At 47.1% G+C, this 23,962-nt stretch overlaps 1 protein-coding gene across 4 annotated transcripts in view; it reads right to left on the bottom strand.

Annotated features, from left to right (window-relative positions):
• Positions 1–397: 397 nt before the first annotated feature.
• Positions 398–23,962, bottom strand: part of Asator (tau-tubulin kinase asator) — a 234,409-nt gene continuing 210,844 nt past the window's right edge. For 2 of the 4 annotated variants that reach the window (XM_077664607.1, XM_077664609.1), the window contains exons 10-14: positions 20,740–22,371; positions 16,491–16,712; positions 14,104–14,360; positions 10,355–10,432; positions 5,196–5,415 (exon numbers count right to left, since the gene is read on the bottom strand). In XM_077664607.1, the coding sequence (XP_077520733.1) occupies positions 5,334–5,415; positions 10,355–10,432; positions 14,104–14,360; positions 16,491–16,712; positions 20,740–22,371 (2,271 nt within the window). In that variant the 3' untranslated portion in view covers positions 5,196–5,333. Of the gene's footprint in view, positions 5,416–10,354; positions 10,433–14,103; positions 14,361–16,490; positions 16,713–20,739; positions 22,372–23,962 lie in introns of all 4 variants that reach the window. The other 2 variants (XM_077664610.1, XM_077664608.1) reach the window with 2 other exon arrangements.

The following is a 23,962-nucleotide window of genomic DNA, read 5'->3' as shown; positions in this document are numbered from 1 at the left end:
GTGCAATCGCGCTGCAAGCTCTAATGCGGAAGAAAAAGCAGCATTCTCTATTATTTCTAGGTGACAAAAACCGTCAAGTCTAAAATATGACACAGCGTTTGCAGGGTTAAAGAAAATTATAAGTCAATACATTCTTTTAGGCGTGCACGTAATAATTAAAATCTATTCTTCAACGTGCTCTCCGCACTTGCCAATACATAAAATTCAAGTGCAGTACAAAATTATTTTTAATTAGCAGTAAAAGAAAAGTGGAAATGAACGAGATGATTACGAGCCGTCCAATTGCTCAGACTTGTAGTTAAGAGGCGTCTCTAAGAAAGTTTAGCATCGTTCTTGAGGTATTTCATGCGCCGGCTTTTGTCTCAGCAAAGCAAAAGAAAAGAGCATGATCGGTGAGTAAGAAATCATTCGACTTTATTCTTAACTGACCGTTACTCTTAACCGATACAAAAACTTAGTGTCGTCACTGAGAAGCACGCTAGCCCTTCTTCGTACAACAGCACCCCACAAAGATGCCAGTGGAGTGTTCTAAAACTAGTCAGGGCTGTATTTAAGATAAAACGCACATATAACAATCGCAGCTATGCCTAGCACTGACACTTTTCGCTGATGTCGTTTCAGTCGTGATCCTGCCTGCCACCTCAAGATGTATACATAACATCGGTAGAAAGGACCCTAATAGAACATGGCATCTCTATTCTACCTTGGCACCCAAGTTACAGTGTAACATTCAACGTCTTCTGCATTTGGAATCAATCCAGAACAGCATGAAGAGTTTGTAGAGCACGTATAGCGAGAACAATGTGACGAGGAAGAAATGGCGTAATTATTGAGTCCCCACGACGGTTATTGCGCCAAAAATTCCGCCTAACGGCTCAGTTACAGCAGAAACTTAGTACGATATTCGACGGTACAGAATAAACTCGTTTCCCTTTCCATATTTCTGCCGTTCCGAACGTTAAATTAGTCACATTGAGCTTTGCTATCTTTTAGCGTGCTTGCAAAAGTGTTCAATCAAATTGGCACCACTGTTCGGGGCTAATTTCAGCTTTCGCTTCAAACGGTACCGCCCTCGCTCGCTACTCACGCTATATTAACACCTAGCATGTATTGTTTAATGTGCTTAGAATCCTTACATTGTGAATAAATTTTTCCGAAGGCTCTCGGACGTCGGCCTCTTATGTCTAACCTATGGTGTAGCAGAGATTGGCGCTGCGAAAGGGCTAACTGAAGAACTTAGGTTATATATCATGCGTATGAACTACCACAAAGCAATGCAGAACTTGCCCAGTTTGCTGTTTTCTTCCCAAGCATTGGTCATAACCTTCAATTTTGTTTAATTTCAGCAAGCAAACCGCAAGCCTTTACAGTTCTAACAGATGACTCATGTTGTTTACTTCTGGCATGATAACAAAGGAATTGCGAACTCGCTCGCTGATGTCATCCTGCCTCTTTGCTATTCTTTAGAAAATGCGCAAACTACCAGAAGCAGGCCTTCAAGGCTCACAATGCATATGGTGATTACACTGTCAATGCGTGGACATAGCTTCATTAATATATTAGTTAATAGCATCGAAAATCTACTTAGCACTGGAGCTCTAGCTTGTACCCCAGTACACCGGTGAGTTTTTGCGGATTCTGTGATTTTAATAACTGTCTCAATAGCACTGAAAAACTTCAAACTCTTTCACGTGCACTACAAGCGACTAGGCTCACCATTTTCTATGGCAAGGTGCCGAAAAAGACCTGCAGAGGTCCCAGCAATTTGAAAGGGAACAGCCAGTTTGCAGAAAAAAAAAACAAAGTTTGGGGTTATTTCTTTCCAACCGTTGAAGACTACTTCTGGGTATCATATACTAAAAAGCACTAGTAAGGAAACGTTGAAACAGTACTTGGGTAATCATTAACGGAATGCTCCAACTTTTCTATCTTTCATTCTGTAAGGACTAGTACTCAGAGAAGACGCCCACACTTCGGCGCATGTGCGGCGTGTTTCTTACCTGTCTACAGTTTTCCTTTTGGAGCCTTTCGTAGAACCTCCAAATGATTTTTAACCGTTTGGAATATTAAGTGGCTTGACCAGGACGCTATGTCGTGCAGACTGAACGGGCAAGGAAAACAAATAGAGGAGCTTACTACTCAGCTCACGTGTACATTGTGTCGTCATTCGGGGTTTTGCGTCGTACACTACATAGTACTGAATATCGCAGTGAGCGTGCGACCTACATCGCCTGGTTCAACCTTTTTGTAACGCCTTCCTTCTTCGCCCATAATCTACCAGTGTAGTACTTCCTGCCAGCCTTAATACAAAACGATATAAGCATGCTCAAGCAAAATATGCTACGTTCTGGGAAGCGCGCAAGTGGTTCTGAGTGACTGTTGCGGCTACGTTAAAAGTGGATCGTCTCCTTTGGCAAAGAACGCCAGATCTGCAGAGGAGTTCAGAAATCATAGAGCCCGTGCCTAGCGACATACTCGTCTAAACTAAAATATTCTAGAGCGAAAGATGCCGTATTATTAAAATACACACCCAAAATAGGTCACAGCTACTGAAAGCCCTGCAGGATCTGAGAAGGTGGAGACCTTTACTTGAGACCTTACTCGCGTATAGGGAAATCAAGAGAACACTGCGCTTTGAGAATTCCGTGCAGCTGCCCGGCACTTCTTGGCGGATGCGGCAAAAAAAAAAAATCCTTGCTCCAGCTGCAAACAACTGCGAAGAACCGTTGCCATATTTTGTTCCTTAGCAAGGCTGAATAAGACTTCAGAGATCTGTATATCTGGCTTAAACGGCACTCGCCCCTACGCGAGATGAAGTGCGTCAATGCTCCATAGAGTCTCGACTGGTGTGATCCTGCGCAGTCTATGTCTCGTGCAGGCCAAAAGCGCAGTGCATTATCGCTGCAAGCCTCGACTCGTTACTTGCGACTAAGATTATTCTCTTCCCTCATGAAACAAAACCAGTTTTTTCCTCCACCGAATCCCGACTATTACTTTCCCCAAACTTCGACACCAATGCTGCCTCCATCCAACGCTATATATGAAAGTTAACGTACGGTACGGCGCCACCCCTACATTTCTCCATATGCCATGTGCATGCAGCCATAGATCACACCACCTAAACACGCCCAATGAAGCCTTGCAGCAGTGGCAGGTGCGGCGGCTGCCTATAGCGCCACCCTTGAAGACCAGGAGGCGCTCATCGCCATCTACACGGCGTCTGCCAGAGCCGACGGGGTCTTGGACTCAAGACTTCACCTGCTTTGCTTCAACCACCTTCGTGTTTCCTCTAAGTAAGTGTTTATACCTCTTTCCTTTTCTTGTGCTGAGCTTTGGGACCAGTGCCTATATTACGCTTTGTGTGCTAGGCCCGAATATAATTTATTAGAGCAAGTATGAGTCAACCCAGCAGAATCTCCTGTGCGCATTTCTAGTGCCAAAACCCCCGCAGAATGAAACATATTTTTGCGCAGAACTTGTTGGGCAGGTTTGTTGCAGATTACTATCGCTACCGCGCACAGGACGGGGCACAGGAAAGGAAGGCGCAAAGAAACGCTGTGTTGCGCCTTTCTTTCAGTGTCCCGTCACATTAACTGTAGCTACGGTAGGCTCCTTCTCCGGCACTTAAATGCAAGTTCAGATTGCATGAGAGTGAGTTCCCTGACTCAATACTCTGAATGTGTGAAGATTGAAACGTTAACTGTGTTCCTAAATAAGGAGAATTGTCAAGCAATCACGGACGTCGTCCCCGCCGACAAGAACGGACTGTCTCGGGCGCAGCGGTCGTGGAGGAGGGAACACCACGAAGGGAATGATGCCTCAGCGACTCATAGCAAGACAAAAAGGTTAGCGGTTCCTGTCCGCTTCCTGCTCCACTGCTCACCACGAGCTACGAACCAGCTCTTTTGGAGGAACTGAAACATCACTGCAGCCATGCCGTCTCTCCGATACAATAAAAGGCGCTTATACAGCTCACAGATGAGAACGAGAGTTAAGTGTGAGAATTTATGCTCAAAGGTTACTTCCACTGCAGATCCTTTTTAAGGACGGCCTCCTCTGGCCACCTCCCGGAGATTTGCAATGGCACATGTTGGCCACCTGAGAATGCACAGATCCCGAAAAGGCAATGGAACAGTTGTTCCTTTGTGCTTTCTCGCACGCCATATTCCCACTTCTTTAGGCCGATGCAGTCGCGAGTCACACCACTTACGTACACTTCAGTGTGCCATGAATAGGCGCGTGTGTGCGTAGCATAAAATCTCTGGGCCAAAAACAGTTCCATTCATCAGCGCGAACTTTTCTTGCTGCACTTTGCAGCCTGACAGTTTCATTGTTCATCTGTGAGCGCATAAAAGTAGGCCAAATGCTTCTACAACGAGCGGAAAAACAAAGTTATGACAGTTAGGTTTTCATTACGCTGATCTTTCATCGCGTCTTATCAAAACAACGTAGGATTATACTGGTTTCAACTCGTCACAGCCAGATTTCAGCGTCTCCCCAAAGAAGTAATTCTCATCTTAATGCACGATAAATGTTCTAAGCGATAGAGTGGTATAATTCCCTTCTTCATTGACCAGCCAGCGGGAGGAGTGCCACCGATGGTATAGCCGGCATCGGTGCAGGATATTGTTACCAGCATTATCAATTTGACAGCATTTTAATTCACCGGAACCGTATACGAGCAGCATTTCAGCAACTGCTGTGCCTTTCCTTAAAATATATTTGAAGGAGTCGTTGCACTGTATCAAGTAGCGGACCTTCGTGTGGTTTTTGAACTGAAAGGCGCAGCGTCACTCTTTTTTACCCTGCAACCACAGCATTTCTGCTCTTTGTGCCGCGTGTCCTGACACCATTCGAAACAGTACGCTTTCACACATCATTCCATTGATAAAACAAAAACTACAGAAACCAGCAATTAAATGACAACATTCAACCATAAATACACTTAGAATGCCATGCCGTGTCTTCTTTCTAGCGGCGGTAAAAGAAAGTTACAAGGCCGAAACGCGCAGAGCGTAAGAAGGGGGTGTTGAGTGCGCCCTGATCCTGATCTGTCACTTTCGTCGCCGCATGCTTCCAAAATCAATTCTTGACTAGCCCGAGGCGTTACACAATGCGGTCGATGTGCTCGTGGCACGGTGCGTCCACTACCGCGCTCGACTAGAAAAAACAATAGAAGAAACCCCTTGCGGGACTGTTGCACGGGTGAGGCGCCGAGTCACGTGCCGAGCCCACGTGGTGGCAGTCATCGCCGGCTGCAGTCAGCTGCCGAGGGCACGCGCGCACATTCACGCACATTCACGCGGCAGCAACGGAGTCACTGGGCGACGACGTCAGTCAGGGGAGTTGCCGCGCGACGACTCGCTTCCCGTCATCTGGAGATCACTCGGAGACAGAGGCCGGTACCGGCGCCTCCTATCCCAGGAAGCATGCGAAGAAGAAGAAGGCAAGGCCGTTTAAGCAACGCTGGCTGCGCGAGGCTGACCCCCACATCGTCGTGCAACACCATTTGGATGGAGCCGGTGGCTCCACATCTGAGACAACATATGAAGCCTAAACGATAGCGCACAGAAAAGAAAAATGACGCGAAATGCGTTAGATTGTAAAATGTTGCAAGTACCGCATTTCCTGTCGTTCTCTTGTCTATGAGTAGTCTTTTAGCTCCTCGTGTTCGGACATCACAGCACGCTTAAATAGACAATGTTTTCGGTTGACCGCTAGCTCCCTCTGAGAATGCCTTCCTTTGGACTGGTGTGTGGGGAGGACGACATGTAAAATAAGGGTACTTAGACACCTCCGAAGAACAGCCTTACCTGCAGGAAGTGGCCACCAAATACGCACAACCTTGGCGGCAGCCTAGTTTCCAACATTCGGAAAGCTTGAAGCCGTATTGTGTATCGCAGTCGGCTATATTTCTGTGCATACTCTATAATGCAGGTGCGCTTCGCTTGAGGTAGTTTATTCAGTTATCCCTAACATCACCAAAGGGAAGCTGACGCATTGGCAACATGCATAGCGAAAGCTTCGATAATTTCGCGTTCCCGCCTGTTTCTGGCCCGACCTATTACCTTGGGTGCAACGTCAAACACGAGATCACCTATGTAGAGTGTGACGAAAACGTCATTTACAGCATTCCGCTAAGCTATCAACAAACCTACGTAGGTGCCTGAAACAGAGGAGTAGAGAGCAGGAAAGATTATGCGAACAAGTTGCACAATCTGCGAATCTGGCACCACATTGCGCACACTGCAAATGTACCCTATGCTAGAAAACACCCAGGTAAACAAAGCTTGGGCTAGAAAGAGGCGGGAACGCGAAATTATCGAAGCTTTCGCTATGCACGTTGCTCCAGATAAGCAATGCTTTGGTGATGTTAGGGAGAACTGAATTAAACGACCTAGATAATAGTAATCTCCGGCTGTTGTAAGGGCACGTGTTGATCGTTTTTTATTTTTATTTTTTCGTTCATATCACTCTTGTCAGCGCCTTGCGCTCTTCCCACTTCTGTGTATGATATGACAATAATATGTGTATATAGTCATGTTTCTTCTGAGATTAAACAGTTTTAAGAAAGCGATTTGTCTTATGTGTTCGTCCATTTCCGTATTTTGATAGCGCTCACCAATACGTTCAACGATAATGTTTAATGAACCGGTGCAACACTGATTTCTGGCGGCATGTCGCCGCCGCGTGTCAATGCTGTACTGGCTGGGACAGCAGCGCTTGGCCCAGCGCTACTGGCCGTTCTTCCGTCTCTCCCCCCTTGCTGGTGGCGTATCGCAGTATATACCTTTCTCGAGCACCAACCTAGGATTGTAATGCAATTGCAATTGTAACTGCGAAGAAACCCACGCGGAAAGTATATGTACTTAGTAAAGGAAATTATGATAGAATTAACACAGAATTAGAATCGCATTTTTGGGTTCTGGATACTTTAGCTGAGAAACTTGGTACTCAGCAGTTATGCAGCATTCTAAACGAAAAAAAATTCTACAGCAAAAGAGGCGTTCATTCCCGCGCAAACTATGAAAATAAACAATAGTTAAACAGCCAGTTTGCACGCTCTAGCCAAAAGAATAAAGTGAGTCTATCTGAAACTCGGGAAAAGGCGTCGTCCTGAGAATGTGGCTGAACTAAAAAGGTTAAAACTTGAGTTTAAATTGCTAGCAAGAACAGGGAAACGTTTTTACTTTTATCCCTTGGAAACAGGTTGGTACAGGATTCTAAACAATTCTAGAAATATGTTCGCAGTCGCGTCAAAGATGATTGTTCGGTATCAAAAATACAAAGTGGTGATTCACTCACTGAAGACGACGCATGTAAGGTTGAGAACTTTAGTAAATATTGCTCGTCAGTATTTCTTTCATCCCACTCCCGAGTTCTGCAGATTCCAACACGTGCTGATCTGATGGCAGTAGTTATCTTTAGTATAACAGGTGTTCGCAAGTTCTTGCGTACTGTGACCCCATCGGTTGCAAACAGCAAAGATGACGTGCCAGCAGCAGTTTCAGAAGTTGTGCCGATACATTGTCATTGGATTTTACTCGATTCTTTGAAAAGAGCTTGCAAGAAGGAACTCTACCAGCAGACTGGAAATAGGCTCGCGTTGTGCTCATGCATAAAAGTGAACCGAGAAATTTGATAGGAAACCATAGCCCAGTGTCTCTAACAGCTGTAGCTTACAGTACAATGGAGAATGTAATTTACGGTTGCAACATGTCGCACCTCAACAAACAATTTACTTAACGCCGCTCTGCACGTATTTCGACAAGGTATGTCCTGCTCTACACAGCTGATTGAGTTTACAAAAGATCTAGCAGTTGCTATTGATAAACAGAAGATGTATTTTTCTGTACTTCCAGAAGGCATTTGATGAAGCCGAAAATCTCCTTGTTTGTAAATTACGCGGTTAAAATTTGAATTAAAGGGTTATCTTGTGAATTTCTGAGTGCCTAACCCTACGACAGCAGTGCGTACTTGGTAGTCGCTCCTCGAACCATGGTCCTGTCAGTTCGGGCGTCCCCCAGGGCTCTGTCCTGGGGCCGCTCCTGTTTTTGTTGTGCATAAATGATATTAATGCTGATGTTATTTCTCTGCTCAGAATGTTCGCCGACGACTGCGCGATTTATAGAACTAGATAGTTCATCTGACGTGCAAAGCCTGCAACATGACTTAGATAAGATAGCCGTCTGGTGTACTAATTGGGACATGACTTTGAATACTAAAATTGTGTACACTACACCTTTTCGAGGAAGCACTCCTACCCTTCTCATACATACATTGTCAACCTGGTGGCCTTGAACAGAGAGCACAATTATAGATACTTACGCGTTTATCTTACAGCTCACCTGAGGTTGTCAATGCATGTTAACTACATCGTGATGCAAGCTGCTGGTATATTGTTTGCTAAGAAGAAATTTCAACCATCTTACAATGCATCTCAAAGACCAGTTATATTATAGTCGCGTCCACGGTACTCGTATATGTGTTAGTGTGATGGGACACACACACTCAAGAACGTATTAATAAACTGGAAAAAATTCAAAACAGGGCAGTCCGCTTTGTCCTTAGAAATTATGACAGGACACTCAGTATATTAGAAAGCAAAACCAATATTCAGTGGCCAGACGTTAAAACTCGAAGAAGAAACCTAAGATTCAAATTTTCACACAGCATTTTCCATTCCAAGACTGGTGTAGATGGAACAAAATATTTGAAGCTGCATTTCAATGTTTAGAAGCGGAGGGACCACAATTTAAAACTTAATGAATTTCTTTTTAAATATGGCGTACCTCGCTGTTCTTTGTTTCTGAGAAGAGTTCGTAAATGGAATGCTTTGGCGCCACATATTGTTAATGTGCCAAATGAAGCATTTTTTCACGACTTAAGTGCATGATTTCTTGCTTTGTGAACGTGAAACTGTCCTCCCTGCTGTAATGCCTGCAGGCGAAGCAGGTAGCAAATAAATAAATAAACACTCACTGAACCGTGAGAGATAAATCTTTTCCTGGAAACAGATTAGACATGGCTTATGCACATTGAAGCAAGATGTTAGGTTTAGTTTGATGTTCCCAGGCAACTCGGGCTATGAGACACAGGGTAGTGGAAGGCTCCAGGAATTTCGCCCATCTAGGGTTCTTTAACATGTACTGACATCGCACTGCACATAGGCCTCTAGCATTTCGCCTAGCCGCCGAGGTGGCTGAGTGGTTATGGCGCTTGGCTGGTGGCCAGAAAGACGTGGGTTCGATTCCGGCCGCGGCGGTAGAATTTCTATGGAGGCGAAATTCTAGAGGCCCGTGTACTGTGCGATGTCAGTGCACGTTAAAGAACCCCAGGTTGTGAAAATTTCCGGAGCCCTTCACTACGGCGTCTCTGATAGCCTGAGTCGCTTTGGGACATTAAACCTATATAAACCAAACCAAACCAGTTCGCCTCCATCGAAATGCCACAGCCGCGGCTGAGGTCGAACCCGCGTCTTTCGTGTCAGCAGCCTAGAGCCATAACCACTGAGCCACCGCGGCGGCAAAGGACACGTAAAAGCGTTCTGAATTCATCCGCTCAATTTATTTTGACTCTGAGCAAGATTGGTTCTTTCAGTGAGCTAAGCGCTACATGGGCACTTTATGCGAAGCGCCATCGTGTCAAGCAGCAAACCGCGCGCACAAAATAGAACACAAAACAAGGAGCAGCTTGCAATCCAAAGCACTATGTATGGAAAATTAAAACGCAAAATGGGAGACAATTATTTTTAGCGGACGTAACTAGAGATGGCGGTGGTGTCGTTGCTTCACTTGGTCTGCCTTCAATGTTGATGTGGAAATGGCAGGAACGTCTATTCTGGCAGGTATGCAGACCTGGCGGCACACGAGGCCATTTCCCAGCGACGCTGGCTTGGTTCTACTTGGGACATTCCTTGGCCAGAGTAACAGCCCCAACCACAGCAAAAAAACGCTCAGCTTTCTTTGAAAATCTTCTTCGGTGGCTTCGAAAAGTATTGAGTAGTCAGTCATGCCGAGAAAACTTTTCGAACGTGGAAACTAAAAGCTATGTCATGCTTTTCGTCCAAGAATGAGAAAAAAAGGTTACTAAAGACAGCCGCGGCATACGACCTAACACACTCTCCTACTGCTTGGAAAAAAAGCAGCCTTTCTTGACGCTTCCCGTGTTGAGGCAAAGTTCAGGGCCATTTAATCACAACTCGCATGTTTTCCACCGATAAAGAGCCAATATTAGTGGCACGAAAGTTATGGGAACTCACTGCGCCGTAGGCATGATTTCGAGCCCTTATTGCGTAAGTGATGCGGAATTAATACACCTCCTCGACCTCAGTAGTGAAGGCTCGGAAACCTACTTGGCTCTGTGATTCCAGAACGCTTGAGACATCTTGCGGGCTCCTGATGACAAAGGGGTTGTCCACCGGGAGGCGCTCCTGAAGAGACACACCCAAACATTCCTGCCCTTTTCCGAAAGTATGGCACTGGAAAAGCACCGCACTCCCCACACTCTGTCAACGCCTCGCAAAGATCCGTAGCCTGCAAAATCGTTCTTCTTTGCTGGGGTTATTTGCAATAATGGATCTTCTCAGCTTGACTGAAAAGGGATTCTTGTCTGCCCGTACATCCACAACGCAGCCACTCACCCCGGGCTATGCATACGTACGCTCTAAAGCGTGTGATTCACATAGTGATTCCCCACTCATGCTTTGTCTTTCGCCGCGCTAGAAATAAGCAGCAACTTGAGTGGTCAAGAAAATTCTTGAGTCATTTACGTAGTTTTAGAACCTTCTACGAGGAAAAGCTGAATGACGGTTCAGATGTTAAAAAGTGTCCTTAAAGTTGGTCATGTGCATATGTTCGGCCGTTAAATTCGGCTGTAGTGTCTGTGAAAAAACACTGTCCACAGACTGGTCACCAGCGTTCATAAAGTCCTTCTTTTACCCAGGCTTCAAGCCGAAGAGCGTTCGCGTTGCTGTCCCTAACGACATACTTTACCCCATGGCACAACAATGATCGCAACGAGAAATTTCAGGTTTGCTTCGGGCGCCCACAACATGATCCTGCTAATTCTTAATTAAACACGTGTTATCCACAGCTAAACCATTTTATTACTAGGAAATGAATGTTCCTTGCTCAGGATACACGACGAAGCTAGGTGTAAAGCTTATAGACTTTTTGATGTACATGACGCTCCTGTCACCGCAATGTTGGTGCTCGAGAAGGGCATCTAGCGTAGAGTTGCAACGTAATGGAGAACTAGTGTTTCTCGTCAAATACTTTTTTCACCTTTCTGCAATGAATGAATCTGCGCAGTGTCATCATTCGAACCGCCATCAGGGTTCTTCTGTTCTCTCCTACAAGAAAGTAGACCCGTTCGAGTCCCTGTTTTCGCCATATTTTATGTAAGTAATCGCGTGCGCTGTCTCTGGGCTCTGATCACATTGTTTATCGATAGAGCTCAAGCAGTAAGCAAGCGTTCGATGGGTTCACACGGCGTGTCCGCAATCGGCAGGCGACTAACCGGGATATGCGATTCGTGCCTTTGTGTGCGTAGCCACAGCTCTCTGGGATATTTTTTTCAGGAGAATATAAGAATCTGTACAGTCTAGCGTGATTTGAAGATCATCACGCGAGCGTCGGCCGAGAACAGAAACAGCGCCATGGCCTAGAATCCCCTGCCGTGGCAAGGGAGGTATCAGGCCAACTTCCGCCACTCTCTTTGATCATCCTTAAGCAGCCGTCATTCCCTTCTGGGCAAGTAGCTTTTTATTTTTTTGCTTCTTTGAACAGGCAGTGATGGTATAGCTTTGCCAGGTCTTTCCCACTAACATTGTTATCGTCCGCGAAGATAAGAGGTAACCAAGTCCACACTTGATTGCAGAGAATGGAAAGCTTAGAATAAAGAGAAAGGGCGGTAATTTCGTCGCGGGGGTGATGAATATAGCATGGAACAGCAAGCGAGAGAGAGAAATGCCAAATCCTGATTTTCATTGTTCCAAAACCGGCCGCTAGGCGCCTGGAACGCTGGACCGGTCGACGCTCGCGCGATAACCTTCAAATCGCGCTAGACTGCACGTATTTATTCCGCGCTTACCGATGACAGGAAGCGTTTATTCCGCCTTAAACTGCGCAAACAATTTTCCGAAAAATACAACTTCTAATTCGTCTCACGTTGGAATTAGGGGATCGACGTATGAAAATTCTCTGAATATAAATATGACTGAAAAACTGTCTCCATGCAGAGCACAATGTTGCCAGCAGCGCTCAGCTCATCATGTTTTTTTCACGGCCCTGCTGAGCATCAGCGTTGTCAACAAAAAAGCTCCGAAAAATCTCATCCTCACCATTTCCATGAACAAGATTGCGCATTCTGCTGGGAACACGCCCAACATTCTGCGACAAAATTTTTCAAAATTGGAAAATTGTAAGACACTCTCGTGGAAATATTGCAAGTAATGGTTCATATCTCTGATATGTAAAAAAACCTAATTTTGAAATGTTTTCTTCCATCGCACCGAAAAGTTAAGACCGCCATAGAAAAACGATGGGGAACGCTTTTCACTATACGTGCCACTGTGGAAGAAGAAGAAAAAGCGCCTGCATCCGTAGAGAAAGAACATGTTTCTCTCCCGCTCGCGCGCTCGGACCGCTTAGGGACAGACACAGTTTTACGTCTCGTCTCCGGAGGTTCTCCTTCGAATTTCTCGTAACACAATATATATATATATATATATATATATATATATATATATATATATATATATATATATATATATATATATATTGTACGCCGCCGCCGCGCTGGGTGGCTCAGTGTTTACGGCGCTCGGCTGCTGGCCCGAAAGACGCGGGCTCGATCCCGGCCACGGCGGTAGAATTTCGATCGAGGCGAAATTCTAGAGGCCCGTGTACTGTGCGATGTCAGTGCTCGTTAAAGAACCCCAGGTGGTCGAAATTTCCGGAGTCCTTCACTACGGCGTCCCTCATAGCCTGAGTCGCTTTGGGAAGTAGCTTAAACCACCATAAACTATAAACCGTATATAAGTACAAGACTGCCATCGGGTGATCTGCGGATGCATTGATTGTTAAAGTGAAATGTTACATTATATTGCGTTCATAGACGGTTTCACGCTCAAAAGTACTTTTGTCTATAAGTGTTGGGTAAGAAAGAGTTGTACGGTCTCCAGCCATAGCTCTCGCATTGGACGCATCCACCCTGTCGCTGAGGATTTCCCAATTACAAATTTGCATTCAACAATTTTGTAGAGCTCCGCCTTTAGAAGGAATCCAAACAGCGCCCTCTCTGTATCGATTTCTTGTTTGAAGAGTGTCGTAAAGAACCTTGGCAGTAAATTTGCATAAGCTTAATTGTCTTTCGCGCCAATCGTCGGCCACCGAAAGCAAATTCCAAGAACTTAGCGTTTTTGTTGAGTCCTCGAGCAGCGGCTGGTTTAGCTGCCAGAATAATGCCGGCGCCGGGTCGGTCCGATGACTGAACCGACACAAGGAAAAGCTCAAGTTGGCCCATGTCCATATGTTACCGCCATCAAGGGCCTAATTTCGCGAAAACGCAGCTTTTCCGATCTACATGGACTGCAGTTGTCACAGTCTCTGTCTATTTTTAAACAACAGGGAAGAAAATTACTGTTCTCTTTCAAACAGGCGACGTCGTTGCCAAACTATCGTGTGAAAATACGTGACGGTCCAGCGTAGCCGCTGAGATCAGCACAGAAATCGGTGCCGATGAGGGCGGTACCTCTGTATTATTTTTCCTCTTTCTTCAGCTAACAAAAGTAATGGTCTCTCTCTTATTCGAATGCAGTACAGGCCAACCTTGGCGTCTCTCAACAAACTCCTGTGGCGCATAGGCAGGACGCGGATCCTTGAGGTTAGGCATCAGAGTCATTCAAACAGAGGTCATGGGCTTGAATGGAGTGGCCGGCAAAAACTGTGAGACTGTTAAAGCCAATATTTTTCCACACTGAGTGCTTTTTTTCGCTCGCGCACAAACCACCAGAAAAGGAAGAAAGAACCGTGGAATTTATTCGCCATCAGTTTCCCTCAGTGCCCCCCCCCCCACCCACCCCTCAGGTTCGCCACCAACCTTGCCGGCACGCAGTGGTTGGGGGGCGGGTTTCCCGGCGGTGGCTGCGGCGCCCCGTTTGGCGGCCTCCACTGTCCGTCGGGCACCATGGGCGCCGACGCCGAGTGGCAGAGGGGCGCCACGGAGAGCCGGGGCCTCTCGGGGGTGCGCTGCCTGACCCGCGGCCGCGGAATGCGGGACTCGGCTGGCCCGGCGCTGCCGCTGCGGCCGCCTTCTCCGCTGTCCTCGCCGTCGTCCACGCCGATGCTGGGCTGCACCTGGGAGGAGAGGACTCTGTGCGACAGCCTGCGCTTATCGAATTGAGAGCGTTTGCCCTGAACAACGAAATTCAGCGATAGCTAATGCATTAGATGTCAACATTTTTAAAGTCCCTTAACTTCGTCTTCAACGACACTAATTGAGTTTCCTTCCCCCCTTATGAGGCTGCTACCGCGCGTTTTATAAAACTACCCCCACGCACTTTCTGTGGCTTCGAGCGAGGACGCACGCGGCTCGATCTGTGTCACGAAAGTAGGGGTCTCGCTTTTCAGTTTAAACCGAAAAGCACCGATAAACATATTCCGAATTCTTTATTCAAATTCGGTTCTAACCGGAAAAGGTCAGTACTTCTGGAATGCACGTCAGAGCTAGTTGGGTATTAAGTATCAGTTATAGTACGTCACATCAGAAAACCAAACAAGTGGTGGAACCAGGAACGCGGTGAGCAAAAGGTATCTGAGGAATTTAGTGAAGTAAATGTGAGTTATTAAGCATTGAACCGTGAGATCAGACACGCCGTTGCAAATAAGAAAGCTCGACCACTCAGGTAAGCTGTACTGGCTATGGCGTACTGCCTCCTGCTCAGACTTATCGCCGACTTGGGGCCGTCGCTTCGTTAACTTTGCACTGCATGTAAGGGCAACGCAAACATTCTAAACCGTATCAAGCGGCCGTCAGTGCGAAAGCATGCCTAAATGGCACGAAGGAGTCGTGTTCTGAGTTCCGCGATGGTTCAGCTCCATCGCTTCGTCAGCATCAGGTGCGTGTAGGTGAGCGGTCCTCTCGCGTAGCCCAGAGTGCAACCAAAATGTGAAAATGATGTTTTTAGAACCAAACTTCCAATTAGGTTCTGTCTCAGGGCCCAGTCGGCATTTTTACTTTGTGTAAGGACTGTACGACGCACTTCAGCAAAACAGCTTTTATGACGGCCATTTATGTGCTACATACTGCCACATGAACATGTTAAAAAAAGATTTGATGTAAAGTGTAGGTTACCTTTGATCACAGAGAGACGTCCTATAAATATTTCACCGCTAGAAACCGAATATTCGTATTTAGAAGATAATATTCGCGAAACAACAAAACGAAACAGACGTTCTCAATTAAACGTCGATAAAAGTCTGCCGAATTTTTGAAAAATTATAATCCTAATGTCCAACAACTAGTCACAAGCCAAGTGTGACGCGCCCGACCACGTATTTTCAGTAAATGTAACACAGAGATCGATCGCTTTAGCACTTCCGCCTGTACCTGGCCTTAATGCTCGCAACATCAACAGAATTGTTTCGCGACGTTTAAGACTGCACTTTTAAATCATTGCTCAGACCACTTGGTGTTCCAAAAGGCTTTCGGACCACATACGTCCACTTCAGCAAACGTGTGGCAGGGGCATGCCTGCTATAACTCCCGTCCTGATACACGCAAATCAAGCACATTACTACCATCAAGCAGTTTCATTTACATTACAAACTTGGCGACATCGATTTGGAGCCGGCGCGGTGTCTCGGTGGTTACGGCGCTCGGCTGCTGATCCAAAAGACGCGGGTTCTAACTCGGCCGCTGCGGTCGCATTCGCTGGAGGAGAAATGATATATACCCTTGTAGTGTGCGATTTCAGTGAACCTTAAGAATCCCATGTAGTCCAAATTATCAAGAGCCCTCCACTACGGCGTCCTTTATAGCTTGAGTCGCTTTGGCACATTGAGTCCTATAAATGAAACAAAACTAAACCAATAGAGGCTAGCGAACTGGAGGAGTAAGCATGCGGCGCAAATAACCTACGGGTGCTCTGTTGGTTGCTCTTTAGTTCTAGAAACGCTTAAACTTTTTAGGAGTCCTGCACATCATAGCTTGGAGCGCCAGCTATCCTGCATGCTTGCATCTACTACTTCGGGTGGTGATCAGCACCTGTCTGTTTCTTTATCTGGTCCTTCGTTTTTCTTTTTGCGCTGTTCCCGTCTTTCAATATACATCCCCAACTCTCCCACCAGGTTATGGTGTACAACATAAGCGCTCGGCGACCACACATGCAGCAGAGAACACCGTGCGGAATCCTGAAACACGTCTAAAACCTCTGTCGTACTCGATGAGCTCCTCTGGCATCGCAGCATTGCCTAGAGCGTTCTCACCTGGACCACGACGGGCACGTGCAGGATGCCTCCCCATCGCTCGCTTGGGTGCCTTGCCCCGCGGCCGTTCACCACGACGCCCGCCGAGTTGCTGCGCTGCACCTCCCGCGAGACGTCCAGCGAGCCCTGCTCGATCATGGATTTCGGCCTCCGGCGCGCCAGCATAGTCCGCCGCGCCACCGGGATGCGTGAGGGAATTTCGTCGGCGCCGCTGCTGCCCACCTGCGCACCCACAGAGGCCAGAGACCAGTCGCTTTTAACGGCTTCTTAAACTTCTAGAACGAGACCATACGTGACTAGTTGAATATCGTAGCTCAAATTGGAGGCAAAAAGACCGTGAAATATGAACATCAAGAGAAATCTGTTTCACGGCTGCAGAGATTGAAACCATAATCATCAGGACAATCTGGAAAACAATGTCATCAATACGTATGTCGCCGTCACCAAGCAATGAAGATGCCGAATTCACGACAGCCGCGCTAAACGTAATATCAACGCCTATAGGAGAGCCAAGAAACAGGCCGGAACTGCATTAGTTTCAGCTCGGTGGTTATGACTTCCAGTAAGCACTTGGACTCTCATTACATGACTGTAATACAGGCACCTCGCTGTGGTACCTGTAAGGAGCCATGCAGCTTACTAGGTAGAGCGACTAGAAACGCATTATTCATGCCCAGACCACAGCAAATATTCCTTCGACTGCTAAATATTTGAGAAGCCTTCCTGCGTTCTCTTACAGTAATATGAATGCGCCCAGGTAGAGGCTTTATAAATAGGCTATCCTTGAAAGCTATAGCAGACGCCAGGGCGAAGTTGCGTTAATGAGAGTGTGATCAGAGCGACTGTATATTAAGTGATGCGGTGGTGCGCCATATTTCTGCCCAAAGTTACCAGGGTAAGACGCTCTTGTTCGATGCAGGAGCCGTTCTTGGTACACAGGTTGGAGCGGTTTCTCGCACAGTCCGCTTATATTTAGCAGTCTAAGTCGCTTATAGGCAAAAAAATACTCTTATAGCGGATCTGACAGCTTTTTCACAACCGCAACTCCCGCACTTTGGTTGGGTGATGCCATCTCATGTAAAGGCAAGAAATCACAATCACAGCTTTATCGAAATAAGACGTAACATGCCATAAGATTTCATGTCCTGTATACATTAAACAAGTTTTAATCATATGTGCACACGGTATGAAATACAGCACCCACAAAGCGCAAAAAGAGTAGACGAAGCAATAAGCCCGAGGAAGCACTCGAGTGCCAATTCGTGGAAAAGTTTTGGCTTTTTTGCAAAGCAAACTTGCTTCGAACCGGTGACCGAGAGCGGCAAGTAGAAAACAGGCGGCACTCTGGCCCCCTTAGGAAGTCTGTACAATAGCTTCAAGGTTGATCAACAACTCAACGCGCGAACGCTACTAGCTTAAGCCAAAGTACGCCCCGATGTACGTGGTGGCAGGGTGCTCATAGTAAGGGCGACCGCTTGGGCAGCTTGACTCGGCCAGAGACACCCAGCCGCTCATTTTAACAGCAGAACAGTGGGCCAGACTTACAAATTACAGTCATCATCAACCTCACTACACCCGCTGCAGTGCCCGCTGCAGTTACATTGTCTCTGCAAACTTCTTAATCTCATCCGCCTAACTTTCTGCCGCCCCCAGGTGCGCTTGCCTTTTCATGGAATCCAGTCCGCTCCCTTAATGACCATCGGCTACAGTGCCTTCGCTTTACCTGCGCTGGCCAAACACATTCCTTCCTCTTGATGTGTACTAGGATGTCGTTGACCCCCTTTTAATCCTTAACACACACTGCCCGCTTCTGGTCTAACGTTACACCTATTATTCTTTCCATAGCTCGCTGTGTTGTCCTTAACCTAAACCCTTTACGTTCCTTTACGTTATCTGCGGTCTCTACCTGTCCCAAGTAGACGTTTTACCTTACCACTTCCAGTACCTCGCCACTGGTGGCGTAGCCAGAAATATTTTTTTGAGGTGGTGTTATAGGCTGCCGGCAGAAAATAAACGGAAAAGAGCCTGCGCCCAAACACTATCTTACTCATTTCTCTTTCAGTGTAATAACTACATAAAAGTACAAGTGGGCAGATGACTCCGAGGACTTGATTCGTATAAAACATTTATTTTTTAACAAAAATACACGCGTGCAAAAATCACGGCTATTTACAATATTTCCACATAATATACAGCAACACATAAGCTCCTGTTCTACAACGAAGTCAACAACTGCGGACTAATGGCATTTTCAAAACTTCTACACCCTGCATGTGAACCAGCGCCCTGCCGCAGAGGCGCTTTAAAGAGAGAGGGAGAAGCTCTTTAATCCAAAAACAAAGAATTTAGCCGGCGTTTAAACGCTTGCATGCTACTCTGCGCGTGGAAGGGAATTGGGAGATAAAAGCGGAAGGAGAGTTTTGTGCGGGAAAATTTAAAAAAAATACTTCTTAATTTCCCGGTTGTTTATGATTATTTAAGGATGCATTTCGGAGGGGTGTTCTGACACCGAAACGTCTTTTAACGTTTTGCCGCTTACTAAGTTACTGTACTTGAGATGAGAACTAAATAGATGATGACATACTGCTAGCACTGCTCTTGGCGCCAATAAATGACGATGTGGATAAATTAAAGCAGCATATTGCGGCCCTTTGCTGACAGTGAAACAGATATGATTGTCAAGGTCATTTTTTTATTTATTACAACAGTCAGAGCCTTAAATGCAGTATTTAAAACTACTTTGAAACGAATATAAACGCATTTTAAAATATATTTCAAAATATTTAAAGGAATCGAAAAAAAGTGCAGCAAATTTCTATAGAGGAGTAATTTTTCTGTACCATCCACTTTAGCTCAGCAGTAAGGTTACTAGGGACAGCTACACAAATCCTGTTCTAAGGAAACTGTATAGCTTTCCTCTAAAACTGCACCGATGGAATCAGGTTGATCCTAACTAGTAATTTCTCGTTAATGTTAACTAGTAATATTCTTCCTTAACAAAATATACTCCACTTATAGCGGCTCATATGTATCAGCAAGCGCTGTGCTATCTTCCCCTTCTTCTTCCTTCAGCTGCTGATGATACATGTTGATTGCAACCAACTAGCCCAGCAGATGGTGTTATTATAGCGGTTTCACCGAGCACAAAGATACTTGACACAGTGGCGAATCCGCCAGGCTGTCTTCAATCAGCTTTCATTGGTGTTACTCTGAGTGATGTAGCGACCGATAATAAAATGACTTTTCCGAGTACAGGTGGAGGCGCTAGTTTAGGAAAAAACGTTGAATGTCGGTTTACCGACGGTCACCTTCAGTAAGCACCGCAAAGCATTGTATTTCTGGATCTCCCTCGCACTAGATATACCTTCCGTCGGCTGCGAATTCTATTACGGTTAAGCACCCGTAAACTGTAAGCCTGCATGCACTAAAATTGTTCGAGAGCTCGGCATATTTGCAGCATCAACAGGTCGAACCAACAGCACTTAATGCGGAGCTTGAAAATTGCTACCCAGCCGCGCTTATTCGCGCCTAAGTTATATTTATATCATTCGTCAGTGTAATTATGGCTTCCAGACATTAAAATATCAAATTCCTTATGTACGTAACACATACCTATATGGTAACATTCATACCCTTAGTCTGAACTCAAATGAACTGAAAATTTTGTTTCTCTAGTCTACTGTACTTTGCTAGTTTTTTGTGTACCGAGTATTTTGACGGACAGTAAAAAACTGTGCACAATTCACTACCTTTGCGAATGCTTTATTAAATCTACACTATCTACCAATTTTGTTCATTGCAGTGCATTTACAACCTCAAGTGCTTCGTTGTCTAATATTCCATAACCAATTAACTTTCGCCTTGGAAACTGATATTTACATTTTCTCTTTCACAAGCATAAAAACGAGTTCAGTGTGCATACCTTTACATAGAGTGAATTAGTTGTTGTGTGTATACTTTTGTGGTGTACAAGGTGTACATTCTATTTTCTTTTTATTACTTTATATTTTTCCTGCGTTCCTCTATGCATAGACATTTCAGTTCCATCAATCCTCGATTGCAATTATGGGAGGCCTGCGCAGCACCTTCGTCATTCTCTCCCGGTGCCCTCGTCGCATTTGTGTTTTTCAGCATGTGTGAAAAAAAAGTATGTACCCGTGTTCTCCGTGCTTTCGCCAACACCTAATAAGGCCAACGCCATAATGCGAAGGTTATTTTGTCTCTATCAACTCCCTTCTAACGCACTTACAGATCCGGGCCTGCGTTGCCGCTCGTCGGGCGCAGACTCTCGCCTTGGGAAAGCGTCGTGAAGGCCCATTAGCCGGAATGCCTCGGGCAGCTCGCAGAGGCTGATCACCGACACGTGCTGGTCGTCGCGGGGAGGCGTCTCGTACTCGTCCTTGGAGTTCTCGTCGTCGGCGTCGGTGCCCGATCGCCTAGCGTACGCCCGCCACAGACCGGACTCTTCGATGTTGCCCAGCGACCATCGGTCTTCCCGGGACGTAGGCGGTGGAGGCGCGGCTGGTGCGTCAAAGTAAATGGAAGGTTCGTCTGAGTGCATCCGAGTCAGCACACGGTTCCCCGAGCCGATCCAGATGCGCGCTTGATCCGGCGGTGCCTGAGGTTGGCCCGGAGTCGAAAAGTCGTCTCGGCGGCTGCCCAGAGACGGCGATCGCTCCATGCTGGGCTTCTTGAGGATGCTCTTCGGCGCTGGGACACCCGTAGCGCTCGCCGACCGCTGCACGGACCGACTCTCCGTGACTGACTCTTCCCGGTTTCGCACTTCGAGGGTTCTAGCCTCCTTCTTTGGCGTATCTTCTTCGGTCGTCCGCAGGTGGATAGAAGGCAGCGACGCCCTCCGCTCTTCGGCTTCTTCGTTACATCTTGCAGCCACGTTTCGAGCCACATCGACCTCGTAGACGTTATCATCGAACGAAGCCTGCTGTCTCAGTGGTGGCTGCAGGTGGGACCGGATGTGCTGCCCCATTGACGGGCAGCTCCACACACGCGGCAGACTGGGTGGCGCTGGGCCCTGTAGCGGGAAGCCCGCCAGGGTGATGTGGTAGTCAGCCGATTGCGAAATTGCGCGGCGCACCGGCTGCTTGGTGTCTACTTCCTCCTGTATTACCATGCGCCCTTCCTCCAGCCTTTTTCTCCTCTCTTCGTCGCCGGAGTTTGAATTCTTGCCGGATGCTCTCGCCGCCAGCTTGTCCAGGCCGTACCCAGACGAGTCCCTCTTGACCACGCGGTGGTCCGGCGAGGCCAGCGGCGCGTTCTCGTCCATCTCGTCGTGGTCCGTCTCCTCGCTGTCGTCGAAGGACGCCTGCCACTTGGAAGCGAGCGTCATGGCCGCCGCGCCTCCCTTGGTGACCTGCTGCATCGCGGATATGTTGTCGTCGTCGGCCACCGCGAACTGCGTCAGGGACACGTCCCTGTGGCAAGGCCTGCGGTGCAGCCTTCGGGGCTGCTGGCGCTGTTCCAAGTTGGTGGCCTTCGGGTCCGTCGGAGGCGTGCTGACTGGTCCTGGAGGCGGGGTCTGCCGCTTCGAGCCGACCGCGTCCCCAGCGGCCGCTGCTAGCTGGAGCACTTCGTCCAACGGCGAAGGTCCCTTGGACAGGTCGGCAGTCTCCGGCTGTGCGGCGTCTTCGACCTCGGCCGCCGTTCTTTCTGGAAAGTTGTAGGCGCCGATGTGAAGGCGTGGCAGCTGAGGTCTCTCGTGGCGCTTCGGGGAGCGCTCTTCGCGGGATGGAGTGTCCCTTGCCGAGGCCGTGCCGGTGTCGACTATGATGCGAGGCGCGGGCTGAGGTCTTTCGTCGAGCCCGTTGCCGTGGCCATTCTCGGCACCGCACGACAGATCCGCCTTCTTGTCTTTTGCCGGCTTCTGCGAGAACAGAGACCAATACAGCTTTTACACATGGCACGCGGCACACATACAAAATATTTGGTCTGCTCAGCATGTGTGAAATAACATAAACGCTGCGTGAAACTTGAACACGTGAATACTTGACGATGGAAAGGAGACAACGCGAGCGCTCTTATTGCAGCCCTGTCTATGTAACATTTTCACGCGTTGTTATATGGCGGTATGAAACAACTCGCCCAATTCCATGCTCTCTTATTACTAAACTCTGTGCACTGTCAAAGCAAAGTGCGCGGCTAAGGCAGTGGGGATCATTATTTTAGAACGAGAGCAGTTTCCACGAAATTTAGCTTTGGTCAGTGTCGCCCCACTAGGTTTAGCCGCCTGACAGGTGCCGTGACACGTCATGTGTCATGCACGACACATTTCTTTGTCCAGTAGGCCTCTCAAACAGGTATACACTTAAAAGCACGCTGGTCTGCTCCCTCAGCTGCGCTAGGTTTGCCAGGTGGGAGAATATTTCTGCACAGCGAAAAGGCGCAATCAGGAGACACAACGGCCAGTCTGCTGTCTCTCGTGTTGCGGAAAAGAAGAAATATCAGCAACAGGAGCAGCTACAAAAAGCTCCGACTGAGTTCTGTGCATGCCTTTACCGTACCAGGCTAAGAACTGCTTAAAGTTTTTGAAATTACAGGCGGCAAATTACACTGCTCCGATTTATGAAGCCATAGAAGTGCCATGGATAGTGCCGCAATTATTTTTTTGTGCAAACATTTCTTTCCTCCAATCGCAGCAGTGCTTCTTTGTTTACGTTGGGGTTTTCGGAGTATATAGAAAACTACTTGAGCTCTAAACAAGTTTTGAGACGTAGCTAAAACTCCACACAAAGACCGTATGGCAAACCACCATGCTCGTCTTTTCTGCCCCCACAAGTTGGAAAAGCTTTGCAACTTGGTAAACAAGGATCGCCCAGTGTCAAAACTATGCGAAAAGAAACATGAAAGGAAGTTCGCTGACTGCAAAAAAGAAGTCGTGCATGAGATACCACTATCATGCGGGTCATCGTACATTGGGCAGACAGGACGCTGCCTAAACGATAGGCTACGGGAGCATAGCAAAGACTTAAACGATGGCGCCAGGAAAAACTTACCTGACCACGTGACAATATGCAAGTGCACGGCTAACATTGACAAAAGCACGGTTCTGAGAAAATACCAGCATCAGCGTGTGCGCGAAATGTATGAAGCTTATCTTATTCATTGCAGAGGGATAACCTGCGTTAGCGCGCCCTCCTTAACGCTAAAAATAAAAGAGGTTAGATTCCTCGATGACTGATCATGCACAGAATCTTGATACTCTTTTACCTTCTATTTTTCATGTTTTTACGCAGTGAGCGTGCCAAAGGGTATATATTGCTCTTGTAACAATAAATTTCTTTCAGTTGTTAGTAGCGCTGGTGTGTTGTGTCTCCTTTTTCACCTTGTCCCGTCTGTAGCGCTTTGAATTCTTTCTGTCATGAACCAACTGGCACGGCTGAATCCCCTCTTGAAGGGCTTTTAGTTTCGGGCGCTGAAACCTCAACCCCGAGCATCCTGCCCTCTCGTACCCCAGG

This window comes from Amblyomma americanum, chromosome 5 (genome assembly GCF_052857255.1).
Source record: "Amblyomma americanum isolate KBUSLIRL-KWMA chromosome 5, ASM5285725v1, whole genome shotgun sequence".
Lineage (NCBI taxonomy): Eukaryota > Metazoa > Arthropoda > Arachnida > Ixodida > Ixodidae > Amblyomma > Amblyomma americanum.
This window is presented reverse-complemented; position numbering and strand designations above follow the sequence as displayed.